The 13,677-nt window shown below is 60.8% G+C and overlaps 2 protein-coding genes across 5 annotated transcripts in view; one reads left to right on the top strand and one right to left on the bottom strand.

The window, feature by feature from the left end:
* The window catches only part of WARS1 (tryptophanyl-tRNA synthetase 1), a 31,657-nt gene extending 25,801 nt beyond the window's left edge, over window positions 1–5,856 (top strand). For 2 of the 3 annotated variants that reach the window (XM_045901523.3, XM_054513879.2), the window contains 2 exons: window positions 3,708–3,848; window positions 4,643–5,856. In XM_045901523.3, coding sequence (XP_045757479.1) covers window positions 3,708–3,848; window positions 4,643–4,804 — 303 coding nt within the window. In that variant the 3' untranslated portion in view covers window positions 4,805–5,856. The remainder of the gene's footprint in view (window positions 1–3,707; window positions 3,849–4,642) is intronic. The other variant, XR_010405324.1, reaches the window with a different exon arrangement.
* Window positions 5,857–8,564: 2,708 nt separating this feature from the next.
* Window positions 8,565–12,059, bottom strand: SLC25A47 (solute carrier family 25 member 47). Of its 2 annotated transcripts, none has more exons than XM_064571581.1 (4): window positions 11,342–11,430; window positions 10,672–10,854; window positions 9,706–10,024; window positions 8,565–9,444 (listed from the first exon to the last, which is right to left on the bottom strand). In XM_064571581.1, exons 3-4 carry the CDS (start codon window positions 9,917–9,919, stop codon window positions 9,164–9,166), a joined length of 495 nt encoding a protein of 164 aa, XP_064427651.1. In that variant the 5' UTR covers window positions 9,920–10,024; window positions 10,672–10,854; window positions 11,342–11,430; the 3' UTR covers window positions 8,565–9,163. The 2 variants fall into 2 exon arrangements, with proteins under 2 accessions (XP_064427651.1, XP_045757992.1); XM_045902036.2 differs by adding an exon at window positions 11,734–12,059 and having other exon boundaries at window positions 9,304–10,024; window positions 11,342–11,413.
* Window positions 12,060–13,677: the final 1,618 nt, after the last annotated feature.

Genomic DNA, 13,677 nt, shown 5'->3' with positions numbered 1-13,677 from the left:
GAGCATGAGTGGAAGAAGGGGCAGGGGGAGAGGGAGAAGCCGGCTCCCCACTGAGCAGGGAGCCTGACGCTCGGGGCTCAATCCCAGGAGTCTGAGATCATGACCTGAGCTGAAGGCAGCCACTTCACCGACAGCCGCCCAAGCGCCCCATGCGGTTTTCTTTAAAGTAAATGATAGAACATATTCTAGTACCTTTCCAAGCAGCAGCTGTAGTCCAGCAGGTGGACCAGGTGCTTTATGTTTTCTGGCTTTATTTCTCCCGGGGAAATAGCAGTGAGTGCCTTTAGAGGGATGACAGCCAGAGAGGATGACCAGTTTGGCCAGGGTGGGGTGTAGGGGCCGTACGTTCTCATGGAGACTGGGAACCGGTGGGGGCCCTTCAACAGGACAGTCGTGTCCATCCTATCATGCAGCAGGCATCAGCAAGTATTTGTCAAGTCACCAAAGAAATGAGAATTAGGAATCTGAGCTTTTTTCTTTCCCAGGGCCCTGCTTCTCTCTTGGGCTGAATTGCCAATATAGATACACCCCCCTCACTGTCCCACGAAGCTGTTGACATTTTATTTGGAATCCAGTGTGTGTTTGCGGGTGGGAAGTTTATAGCAGGAGTGACCAGATCCGTATCTGAGGCGTGTAATGCAACCCTCTGAGTCACCGCTGGCCCCCAGCCCTTCCAGACTCCCTAGCGGGTTCTGGTTAACAATGGGGAAACCCTTAATGTCCAAACCCTCTTCCAGGAAATAGCCACCGCCAACTCTACCAGCCTCTGTTGGAAGCTGGTATATTCAGGGCTTTTTCTTGCCCTTTCAGTACTGGCTGAAAGTTTTAAAGCGTGGAGTACAGAAGTGGGAGGGAGGGTCCTCTTCTCTCCAGAAGAGAAGGCATTTTGCTTGGTTTTTTAGTTTTAGTGCATTTAGTACATCGTTTTAAAGAAGTCATTTTTGGGTCCAAGGCATTTTTCATTCGCTTAGGGACCAGCAAAGGCCCTGAGGGCTGGGTGGGCAGTGAGCATGAGGTCAGGAAGCACACAGCTGCAGAGGCCCCGAGGGTTGTGAGCGGCCTGTGGGGCAGGACAAGGTCAGGCCAGGCCGTCGTTCTCGGTCCCCACACCCACCTTCCATTCCAGAATCCACCTCCACCCCAGCCAAGGGCGGGGATCTGCTCCAGCGCCCCTGAGAATAGCAGTAGCCATGCGGGGCACACAGCAGCTTGGTTGCGTCATCTCCTGCCGCGTGCTCACCCGTGTGATCTCACTGAGTCCTACCAACCACCCGGGAGGCCATGGTCATCTTGTAGGCAAGGAAACCCAGACTCAGAGGGACCAGGCAGCTTCCTACGTCCACACAGCTGGGGAGTGGTGGGGTTGGGACCAGAACCCAGCTCCCCCATTGCGCGGGCCCTCCCGTGGCCTAGAGTCGGGAACCCCAGGTTGTCCGTGTCCTGCCACTTCGCTGTCATTGGCAGGTGACCTTGCCGTCCAACTGAGACATCTGTGAAGTCAGAGCAGCTGTGCTGACTTCATAGGCTTGAGACAAGGCGTACGTGGGATCACGTGCAAAAAGTGTAAACTGTCAAGTGCAGCCCAGATTTAAGACTTTAGTTCCAAATGAAGAGTTGGTGAGCTCCTTTGCAGGATAGGCCAAAACAGGCCTTCCCCAGGCTGTCCCATGGGCCCTGCCAGAGCCCGCCAAATCAGTCCCTCCTGCAGGCAGCCTTGGAGTGTGGAACCTCCTCTTCTGGGACGACTGTCTGTAACGCACTTTGCCAGCCTGGCCGCCCACTTGAGATTTCTGATCACGAGACCCCTTTAACGTTAACCCTGTAGTGCGCCCGCCCAGAGCTGGCCTCAGGCTCCAGGGCCGCGGCTCAGTGGCCCCGCACAGGCCCTCCCGCCCTGCGGGCTTGGAGCAGGCAGGGCGCACTGGTTCTTGGAGTGTGGCGGCTGAAGAAGGCTCCCATGGCCTTAACCGAGACACCCTCGCCAGGCATAGTTTCCTTTTACACCACATCACACTGGTTTGGATACATCTCACTTGCTTCTGTCATTTTGGATCCTGACCCCTGCATTCTGGTCCCCACAACCAAGGCTGTTCTCCACCCCAGCCCAAGCCCATTTTCCTGTTGGTTTCCCTTGAGGACAGCCCCGGCCGCACTGAGGCCTGGCCAGTCCCAACACCAGGCAAACGTAAGCCACTGTCAGAAGCCTGGCGTCCCAGGAACGGTCAGCCTGGCTCTGCCATTCACTGCCACATACGGCAGGTTTTCACCTGGGAGGTGGAGAAAGCAATACAGGGTCATTGGGTTGTTGGGGATCAAATGGTGCGATCGTGGTGACGTCCACTGTTCATGGCACATGTGCGTGCCATCATGGGACGCGGGCCTGCCCAGGGAGGAGTGCGTGGGTGGCCGCAGCACCCGTGCGTCTTGGAAAACGTGCAGCAGACACACCTTTCCTCATCTTGCTCTCAGACGAGGATTGGGAACTGTCCCAAGGCCCTTGGATAGCCTTTAAACCAGCCCTTGGAGCCTGGGAAGCTCTGTTCTCAAGACTTTCTTCCTGGCACTGGAGTGCCTTCCCTGGGGCCCATCAGTGACCTGGCTTGGACTGCGAGTCTGAGCAGAGGCAGAGGCCGTGCGGGCAGGAGCCGCCCCGCTGCGCCATCAAACCCCCAGCGCCTGCCCGAGGGCACCAGAGCTCAGGAGAACCCAGTCCTAGTGCTCTCTTTTCCTGTTTGTTTTGTCGTTTCCATGGTTGGTGCAGTTTGCTGACGTTGATGTTATTTTACAACTTGCTCTTTTTTTATGAAGGAGAGGGAAGATGAACACGTATTTGCCTTTAATCCGCCCACCCCCAGCACTTCCCCTTCACGCGGTTGGGGGGGGGGCGTAGGGCAGAGCAGGTGCTGCTCCCCGCGGCCGGACAGCCTCTGCCCCCGGTGTCCGCCTGCTGCTTGTCCATGGGCCCCTGAGCATCCTGTTAGTAATCTGCCCTGTGGTCCTGGGGAGGAGGAGTAAGCATCTCAACCTAGGAACCATCAGCTCTACCCACCCTTTCCCCCGGAAAAGAAAAATAGGGTGACATTTGTACATAGTGGGTCGCACATGCCGGTGGGAAGGTTGAGGAGACTTTGTCCTTTCTGGCTTTTCTTCTCTCGCTTTTTGGCCCTGATTTCTCCAAGATTATCTTCAGTGATTCCAAAAACCGTTGTGCTAGTTTCTGAGTCTTTTTTCAGCTCCGGAAACTGCATATTTGTAGGTGGGGCTGGCTGCAGGCGCTGTCTCCCTCCGCGTGTCTCCTGGCTCTGCTCCCCCCTTCGAGCCCCATTCTTGTGGCCCCCATGCCCCCTTCCACGGCGGAGAAGGTGGCAGCGCCCTTCCCGGGTTGGCTGTCACTCGAAGGTGCTTGTGTCCATCCCTCACCTACGGACACTTCCCCCACGTTTCAGCACGGGCGGCACTTTGGCTTTCCCAGCTCTGTGCTGTGTTTTGTGGGGGTGGGGGGTTGAGAGCTAACCTACCCTCCTCTCCCCCCTCTCTTCAGTTGGCCTCACTGGGGACCGGGCTTGACGGACAGTCTGGAGCTATTTGTGGGGCTCCTCCCCACCCCGACTGTGAGCCCCGGCCCCAGTGCCACCCGCGGCTCCCAGCCACCTTCCCCACGCGGGGTGGCCCGACCCGACCAGCGTCCTGTGCTCTTGCCGCCGCAGGTCAACAAGCACGCGTTTTCTGGGGGCAGAGACACCGTCGAGGAACACAGGCAGTTCGGGGGCAACTGTGACGTGGACGTGTCCTTCATGTACCTGACCTTCTTCCTCGAGGACGATGACAAGCTCGAGCAGATCAGGAAGGTGAGCCCACAGGCTGCAGGGTCCAGCCGGCCCCCGGTGCTCTCACACGGGACATGGGGGGCCTGGCAGCCGGGCTTAGGGTGGCCGGAGCCCCTCAGGGCTGGGCCTTGGGGAGCAGGCCCTCAGCTGAGACGAGGTGAAAACTGAGGAGGTCCACTGCCCTTAGCCATGCGCCAAGAAGCCTGGTGACAGATAGTCCGCAGAGGAAAGCACACACTGCAGTGTGGTGGTGACCCACCGCGGCCTCCCCTTCCTGGACACCACGGACCAGTAAAGTCGAGCAGGACAGAGTCAGGTGCAGACAGTGCCCCACCGAGTTAGCGGGGCTTCGAGGCTCACCCAGGTGAGGCAAGGGTCTTGGCACGGCCTCTCGGCAGCAGTTTGGTGAGAAGTTGGAAGAGCCCGAACAGTACCTGTAGCCTCTGCGTCGGGTTTTCCAGTCCTCAGAATCTCTTCCACGGAAGTAATTCTGACCAAGAAAGAAGTCTCCGTACAAACGTGTTTAAAGCTGATTGTGGCGAAAAGTCCAGAACAGACTGTACAGCACGGGATGCTGACCAGGAGCTGCCAGGGCGGGCGGGCGGGCGGCCGTGGAGCTCGGAGCGGGGGGCGGTGAGTGGCAAGTCACGGCATGTTAAGAAAGCGTTGTTTAAGGTGCAGGGTCCTTGGACTTCCGGGCGCCACCCCTGCGCTGGGCTCTGCATGGGGGCTGCGGGCAGGGCTGGCGCCCAGAGGCGTGCGGTGCCCAGGCAGGAGGGGCTGCTTGTCACTGTGGTCTGTCTCCTTCCGGGCAGGATTACACCAGCGGCGACATGCTCACCGGTGAGCTCAAGAAGACGCTCATCGAGGTTCTGCAGCCCTTGATCGCCGAGCACCAGGCCAGGCGCAAGGAGGTCACAGACGAGATAGTGAAAGAGTTCATGACTCCCCGGAAGCTGTCCTACGACTTCCAGTAACTCCTTTTATATGCGCTTATAAAGAGATGTAATTTACCAATAATTCCAGCCCAATCAAATCCGCACCACCTGTAGGCTCTGTCACACGGTAATTACTGGCCTGGTATCTGGAAGCCCTGTGTGTGTGTGTACTGTTTTTCCCCGTCCTCCTTTCTGTCTCTTGGGGGCAAAACCCTTGAGGTGAATGGGTGCCGGCTAATGTTTCACGGTCCAACAGTCCAGCTGGAGTCTCTCCCACAGAGCAGCCCCCACGTGTGGGACCTTGGGCTGCACGTCCACGGGCCGGCCTGTCCAGTCCACAGGACAGCTGCTGCCATTCCCCACACCCTTCAGACCTGCCCTGGGAAAGAGTATGGAGTCTGTCTGCATAACTGGAATCAGAACAGCAGTAGCATAAATTAAAGCGTGCTTTGAAAAGTCTACGTGGGAAAGTTTAATGAGCACAGATGTATTTCAGCCCGTGTCCAAAAAAATTTAAAAGAAGAATTGTCAGCTGAAAGCTTTGCTCTACGTTTGGCTAAGAGAGCTCGCAGCTTGAAAGCTGCTTTTCACGTTGAATATTGGCCCAAGTTGGCCGAGTTTTATTAAATTGAGTCTTCTGTGGGCGAGAGTCCGGTTCACTTAGCACACTCCAGACCATGCATGCACCGCACTCCAGAAATCATGCTTTGTCCTGAGCGTTCTAATACTTCCTTCCACCAAATAATCCTTGACACTCCGCCCTGAAAGCCAGTGGCCGCTTCACGCTGCGTGTGCCGGATGCTGAGGGGTCTGTTGTCTTTGCAGATGCTTTTGTTTTGACACTTGACTGCCGTGGAAGTCTGTCTGCACAGAGCAGTGCCCTGGGGCAGGTGGACGTAGCTAGAGAGCGCGTGGCAGCCCTGAGCGGCACGTCCACGGGAGGCCTGGTGAACCGTGCACCCTGTGTAGTTTGGAAAAGTGGAAGACCTATCTCAGGGAAGGCCCTGGGTTGAGGGGTCTGGCTTTCTGGAGGTGTAGGGTCCACTCCCTCATGTCACTCGTTGGCGTGAATAAACTTCCTTCGGTCCTGCCTTGTCACTGTGCTCTGTCTGGGGTTCGAGGAGGGAGCAAACCTGTTCCAGGCCCAGGGAGGGGTGCTGCACCTGCTGCCGAGCGCTGCGGCCCCTGCGAGGGTGGCCCTCGTGTCCACAGGGTCACCCGGGGGTGACGTGGAGTGGAGAGACAGCCTGGAAGCCCCTGTGGCCCCGAGATGAGAGGCAGGCTCCCAGGAGGCCTTAGCCAGTGGCCTGCTGCTGGCCCTCAGACCTCATGGGACGCCTCCAGCCGCCCAGCAGGGATGTCTCGGCACGAGCAGCCGTCCTCCGCACACACGGGCTGGGCTGAGAGGCCCAGGGCACTGGCCCTGCCAGGATGGAGCCCCGGGCTCCCTCTACCCGCCCAACCTCACTTGCAGGTGCGGATATTGAGGCTTAAGAGGGCAGTGTCACTTGTCCAAGGCCACACAGCGAGTTTGTGACAGAGCCTGCCTCTTATTTGCTGTGTCCACATAGAGGGGCCGTCTCACAAATGAGGGTCCCACCCTGGGAGCTGCTGGGGTACCAGCGTGCAGGACAAACTCACCCGTCTCCTCCCCTGGCCTCGACACCCCCTGGCCAGAGCACCCCGCCCCGCCCGCCTGGCTGGCTGTGGTCTCCACGGCTACTGCCGTCTTGTCGCTCCCTTGCACCCATAATCACAGGTGCACTGAGTGGCTAAAACGAGGGGTCTTATGTGACGTCCCCAGGGCGGCAGAGCACCAGGGCGGGAGTGCGCATCACCGTCGGGACTGCTCCTCCACACGGGCTGCGACTTCGGGCAGGCCCCAGGCTCTGGGGACCCCCAGCCCCGCCCCTCTAGGAGAAGAGCAACCGTACCTCATGCTGGGGTCTTGGGAGCAGTACCCTGGGTCAGAGGTCAGGTGCCTCCCCCAGTGGTCACTGCTGGTAAGGGCCACAGCCGCTTCCACCCCCACATTTTTCTAAAAAAGCAGGTTTAAGGGGATCCCCCAGGTTAGGATGGACAGGTGCAATAGCCCGGCAGGTGTTGGCAGGAGGTCAGGTCGCAGCTCCTGTGGCGTGGGGACTCCTGCCAGAGGAGCTCCCGGCTGTGGGGATCGCAGCTGAGCCGGGGCCAGGGACAGGGCACAGCGGGGAGCTGGGAGCAGGGAGCACACAGTCCAGGATGAGAGCAAAGAAGGGGGCTCCCTGCCATCCGACAGGTGCAGCTCTCCCAGGGAGTTCTGTGCCCCTTGGCCCTTCCCAGAGGCCCATGATTCTCCCGTCGGCTGTGGGAACCCTGGGGACACCACCCTTTATCGCCCACTTGAAATTTCAGGTGCAGCCTGGACTTCGTTAAGGCGGCCACGGTTGATGGGAAGACACAGCTGGGCCCTCCTTCTCTTGCCCGTTTCTAAAAGAGGGGGTTGGGTCGGCCCTCCAAAGGACCTTGTCACCTAGAGAGCACAAGGACCTGGGACCAGGCCTTCCTGCAAAGCCATTTGGCCAACGTGGGCGGGGCCATCGGCTCAGTGACTGAGTCCCCACGCTCCCCAGCTGTGACTGGCAGGGCTGAGTTACTGCCAGTAACTCTCTTCCCAAGGCCCAAGCAAATGGGTACTAGTGCTCTTCTTGCCAAGTGGACATGGGGTCCAGGGTTTTGATGAATTACCAACCTTTTGTTAGCTGGTACCCTTTTCCTAGCACCTGGCTAGAACGCTAGCATCCTTCACTTGAAGCTGGATGAACTCCCTGGAATCTAGGGCAGGACTTCCTTCCACACCCCCTGAGCACCTACTGTGTGCCAGGCCCTGTGCTGGATAGAATCCAAATCAGACATGTGGGTGGAGTGGGGTGTCAGGGGTCGGGGGCAGATGAGTGACCAAAACAAGGAGCCAGGGCCCCGTGGGAGCCTAATAAGCAGCCTAGTGGTCAGGCTGGGAGAGCTTCCTGAAGGAGGTGATGCCTGGGATGCAGACTCAGCCAGGCAGAGGAGGGGAAGGGCGTTTCTGGTGGAGAGCACTGAGCGTAAGGAAATACTTGGGTCAGTATGACAGGAGTGGACTGGGACGGGAGGGTCCGCCCATGTGTTCTGGGAAAGTTTCCAGAACACAAGAGGTCTCGGTCCAAAGACATGGTCAAGGCTAGTGTCTGTGAGTGAGGAAAATCGAGGCAGGTGTTGGCCGGCTTTACCTGAGCTCTGGCCCCTGATGGTCCCCCGTGCCTGGAAGTCGTGTGGTGCCAACAAGAGGACTTCAGAAATGCAGGTGCGAGTCTCCCCCCCACCACCACCACCACCGTCACCCCTGCCACAGTGGGCAGGCCCAGTTCCCTCTCTGAGCTGTTTGCTCACCTGGGGTCAACCTGTTGTGATGACCCGTGTAAGGGACCTGGCACCCAGCAGTGTTCAGGATACACCACCCTCCCTCCCTCCCTCCTCCAGGCCAAATGTCCGGCAACACAGGCCAGGGCAGCTGGCTGGAACCCAGGTTCGCTCAGACAGGGCTGGGTTTGGGATGTGGGTGGTGAGGAGAGCAAGCCTCATGCTGAAGGCTGAGTGGCTTCCCGTGGCAGGGTTCAGCGCCCCAAAGGCCGAGGGAGTGGAGCCAGCCAGAGTGCTGGGCCTCAGTGTGCCCATCTGCATAGTGGGAACACTGGCCACACAGGTCTGGAGGGCTGGGCCTCTGAGGATAAGCTGATCGCCCACCCCACAGACCACGGAGCAGCACCACTGAGCATGCTCAAAGACGCTTTATTGTCAACAGCTCCCCGCTGAGTCTCGGGGATCTCCCAGCCGGGCAAGGGCGTGAGCAGGTCTGGCAGCACGCTGGCCATGGCCGTCCGGTCAGTGCCCTCTCTGAGCAGCCTGGTGCAGGGGAGCGAGCGGGCCGGTGCCCAGGAGCTCACTAAGCAGCCGAGGAGAGCTGAGGGGGGGGTCGGGGGGGCCTGGCAGGGAGGGCGGCCGAGGGACTGGATGGAGGCGCAGGGGTGCTCTGAAGACGCGGGCGGGCGGCAGGGAGGGGTGACAGGGAAGCTGGAACTCCCAACGACGTGCTCAAATGACTCCGTGTGACGGATGTCCTCATCCAAGAGGCCCACTCCTCCCTGGCTCGTGTGACCCTCAGGCCACCCCCAGGCTGCTGGCAGATGGGCCCCTCCACCTCCTTGTGGTCCGTAGCCGGGCAGGCGAAGCCCCGAGCACGGCTGACTCGGGGTTCGGGGAGGCTGGCCGTCCTGGGCAGCGGCTCCGTGGGGCCCAGACCCCGACGCTCTCCTGCGCCCCTGCAGCCACGAGGACCTCGGGAAGCTGCCGGTGGGTCGGCCCCTGGGGCGTTGGGACTGGCTACGTGGACAGGCCCCGGATGAGCCTCAGCACGGCTTCGTAGGCGACAAAGACCACCATGTTGACGGGGAAGGCGCGGCAGCAGTTGAGCGTCAGCCCCTTGAAGAGGACCCGCGGCCCCTCCGCCCGCACGCTGGTCACCACGCAGTGCAGAAGGCCCCGGTAGCGCCGCTGGCCCTGCCCGTCCGCCTGCAGGCGTGACTTGATCACGTCCATGGGGGTGGCCACGGTCCAGGCCAGGACCCCGGCGCAGCCCCCGGCCACCAGCACGCCCAAGACATCTGCAGGGAGAGAGCCGCGAGCGCCTCAGCCGCACGCCAGCCGGGGACACAGAGGAGGCCAAGCGGGGACCCCGGAACGGAGCCCGGGGCGCGCACCACCGATGTGACCTGTACAAAGCCACACGGCGGGTCCGTCCCGACTCCCCGTGCGCTGGGCACGGACGTTCCCACCCCGGGAGGCTCCGTGGCGCCCGGATCTGGCACGACCGCATCCACGCCTGCTCCCCCGGCCCCGCTCGCCCGGCCCCGGGCCGCGCTCACCTGGCTGGCTGTGGCCCGTGGGGGTGAGCTGCTCGCAGAGGATGGCGTAGGACAGGAAGTAGGTGGCGAAGGAGTGGCCGTCCCGGAAGAGCAGGGCCGAGCTGCCCTTGTAGAGGCCCCGCAGCCCCTCCTCACGGGCCACCGTGGCCAGACAGTGCAGTGGCCCTCGGTACTTGGGCCCGGGCACCGAGCACGCAGGGGGCGCCGGACACATGGGGGGCGCAGCCGAGGGCCACGAGGCCGACGGGCGCCGCTGCTGGGCCTGCGTCTGCGTCTGCAGGCGGACCTTGGCCACCTCAGTGGGCGAGGTGAGGAACACCTGCCGCGGAAGGAGCAGGGGTAAGAGGGCGCCGCCCCTTGGCCTTGGCCTCCTGTGGCCCCGGGCTGGCCCACCCGTCCCAGGGCGGCAGGGTTCACAGCTGGTGCTTGCTTCTGCCGCGCAGGCCGCGGGCACGGAGCGGGCCCGGCACACCAGAGGTGTTGGCTAAGTGTCTGTGACTCGGGTTCGTGGGAGTATTTATCACATAATTAATATGGGAATGACATCCATGTACTATGTGATTAATATAAGTACTTAGTGTAAGAATAGTACAATACTAAATGCATTTAATAACATGACTAAGTAACATAATATCACCAATAATACTGGCTGCCATTCTGTGGGTGCTCATACCTGTCAGACCCCGTGCTGACAGGGGGCTCTGCACTCATAACCTTACTGGGTCTTCGCCACGCCTCTTACGAATGAAGAGACAGAAGCTCCGAGAGGCTCCCTAGCTTGCCCAAGGTCACTCAGCTAACGAGAACCAGCTGGGCCCTCACCCACAGCCCCCTGGCCCTCCTCCAGTCTCTGCCCTGCCCCAAGCCTCCATGTCCCCCTCTGCAGGGCTGGGTGGCCTCTTGGGCGGCTCTCTCGGCCTCTCCCGACCCCGCAGTCCTGAGGCCCCCGCCCCCCACCCCACTCACGCGGACCAGGCCAGAAGCAAATCCTGACAGCGTGATGTCGGGCTTGGCAGGCTTGGCCTCGGGGCTGCCGTAGCGAAATCGGCAGATGTGCGCCAGGCAGTGGTGGTAGGTCCCAAAAGACACGGACGAGACCAGGGACACGGTGCACACGGGCAGCGACAGGCCTCGGTAGAAGCCCCGCACCTGGCGGGTGGACAGACGGGACCCGAGGGCCCGAGTCAGGCCAGAGGCCCAGCCGGGAAGGGGGCCGCTCAGAGGGGCCCTGGGCCGAGGGGGCTGGTAAGTATCCCCGAGTCCCTCCTCTGGACTGCTCTCTCAGCTAGACGCTGGGGACACCTCACAGCTCCAGCCAGCACGGCTTTCAAGGGATGCCTAGCCTGGAGGGGATAGAAATGCAAACACTCGGGGTACCCCTCTGACCCTGAAAGGCCCCGGATGCCACCTGTGGACCCTCTCCTGAAGGCAGGACCTCATTCTGAGCACCTCCTATGTGCCAGACGCCTGGCTCTCGTCCTCAGAGAAACCCAGCAGGTTGGTACAATCATTGCCATTTGGAAGGTGACAGAGCTGAGCTCAGATGGCTTCAGCACCCCCTGGCTGGTTGGGAGTGGCAGGCCTGGGGTCTGAGGCCCTGACATACTCCTGCCCATTTCCCTGGGCCCTGGCCTACCCGCTCTTGGCGGTATGTGTCCCAGACGCAGTGCCAGATGCCCCTGTACTTGGGCTCTGTCTGGATCTTGACCTGTGAGAGAAGCGGACTTCAGGAAGAGGTGGCCGACGGCAAGGTCAGTAGGCCTGGGGGAGGGGACGAGCCAACGCCTTGAAGGTCATGTGCGTGCTGACTGTGGGCAGAGCAGGGATCAGGAGCCCCGTGTAAGACAAGAAACCTGAGGCACAGATGAGAAGAGGGGCTGACATAGTCCTGAGGAGCGTGGGGAGGGCTGGTCTGACTAGCAGGCCAGAAAGGTCTCTGGCCACAGGTGGATGCAGGAGACTCGGAGGGCAGCCTAATCCCAGCCAGGGGCCTTTGGATGGACGGCGGAGGCCTGCCTCTTGCCGTACCTTCACCGTGTCCAGGGGGTAGCCCACAGCCACACCGCAGACACCTGGAAGGAAATCAGAAGGACCAGGTGAGGAGGCGGAGTAACCTGATCCCGTCTCACAGCAGGAGGCAGGGCTGAACCCCACCAGCTCCCGCTGAGAATACCCCACACTTCTTGTCTCATCAACCCTGAGCGTGCTGATGCAGAGAAGGAAATTGAGGCTCAGCCAAGCTGCTAGCAGTTTCTCCTTCCGCGTCTTGGCCCAGCCATGCCTTGTTCCGAAAGCCAGGGACGCATTTTGGGAGAGCCTCTTGCTGGGCCCTGCCTCCAAGCCAGGCAGCTCTTGTCCTCAAGCCTGTGAAGGGTCTGTCTGCCTTTCAGCTGCCGGGTGTGTGTGTGGAGAGGCACAGACCCAATGAAGGCCATGAGGTGGGAAAGCCCAGGTCACCCAGGGCTCTGTGAAGGACGGTCTAGCTCTCCCTGCAAAGGGCCAGGTGCCATCATCCTGTTCCTTTCTCCTTTCCTGACACCAGAGCCTCAATGTCCAAGCCCCCAGCACTGCCCTGGGGAAGCCAGAGAGCCACAGAGCCCTGGGGTTACATACCCCAGGGGTGAGGGGTGCTGAGGGCCACCTGAGGACAACAAGGCACTTGGGGGCTCTGCCCTATTTACTGGGCATCCCAGGACTCAGTAAGTGTGCATGAATGAATGAACGAGTGAGTGAATGAACAAAGGACTGACTGAATGACTTGATTAGAATTACCCTCCTTGACCCTCACAGAGACCTCACCAAACTCCTACTCATCCATCAAAGCCCTGCCACAGCATCACCCCCTCTCTGGAGCCCTCCCTGACCCCTATATCTGGGCTGCCTCTGTGCCAGAAAACATATTGATCGGAGCGCCGGTCACGTGGTTTTGCTTCTGTCCCACGCATGCCATGTCTGTCCTCCACAAGGACAAGGACAAGGTCTTCAAGAGCCTTTTCTGGCTTTGTGATCTTGGCCAAGTCAAGCCCCTTCTCTGAGCCTCCTCCTTAGGGGGCTAACACGCAGGGAAGCAGCTGGCCTTGGGCCTGGGGCAGAGTCAGACCTCAGAAAGGTCCCCGGGGAGGCCAGGGCTCCAGCCTGCCCTGGGTCAGCACTGCCCTCCCCTCCTGAGGGAGGAGGACACCCCACGCCATTCCTAGAAGTATCGACCAGCACCCACGACTATTTCACAAGACCAGCAAGGCTAAATGTGACTCGCCCAAATTAGGCTCCCAGCCTGCAGGATCGAGGGATGGGGGAAGCCCGTCCCCCGCCTGTTTGCCAACCGGCTAGTTATCTCTCTGGATTTGTCTTTTGCAACCAGCCCTTTCCCCAGAAGGGAAAATAGTTTGGGAGGCCAGCAGGCTGGGACAGCAGACAGGCAGCCAGCGGGTGTGGCCAGGGCCCAGCAGGGCCTCTTCCCCTCCCTGCCCACCCCCTGCAGTCCGTGTTTAGGGACCCAGGCCTGTTTGTCCTCGCTGCCCACCCTCCCCCAGCCTCTTGTTCCTTCCCACAGCTCAGCCATCCCTCTCCACACTGACGGCCCAGGCAGAGACCACCCTCTGCCCCCGCAGCCCTCCCCCCAACCCCTGCCTGGGGCCCCCAGGCTGAGCGGGCCAGGCCAACGCGGACTCACCTCCCCCTGTGCCTCCTCCCAGCACCTGCGGCCCTCACTGGGGCCCGGCCACTTCCGGGGCCCCTCACGGCCCACTGCGTGGGAGGGCTACTGCCCCCCGTGCCCCCCGGGTCCCTGTCTGTTACCTCCGATGGCTCCAGCCACAAAATCCATGGACAACACGGCGGTGGGGAAGGCCCTGGGGTCTGCCTGCCTGACAGCAGTCTGCCACCACCAGGGTGGCCTCGGCAGCAGCTCGTCAGCTCCTGGCCAACCTTAAATAGCTGGGGCCGGGGGAGGGACAGGAGACGGGAGCCTGT

The sequence above is a fragment of the Mirounga angustirostris genome, unplaced genomic scaffold (genome assembly GCF_029215605.1).
Source record: "Mirounga angustirostris isolate CCGP_5_RB_7025 unplaced genomic scaffold, mMirAng1.0.hap1 SCAF_9, whole genome shotgun sequence".
NCBI lineage: Eukaryota > Metazoa > Chordata > Mammalia > Carnivora > Phocidae > Mirounga > Mirounga angustirostris.
Note: the sequence above shows the minus strand (reverse complement) of the source record. Positions and strands in the feature narration are given on the sequence as shown.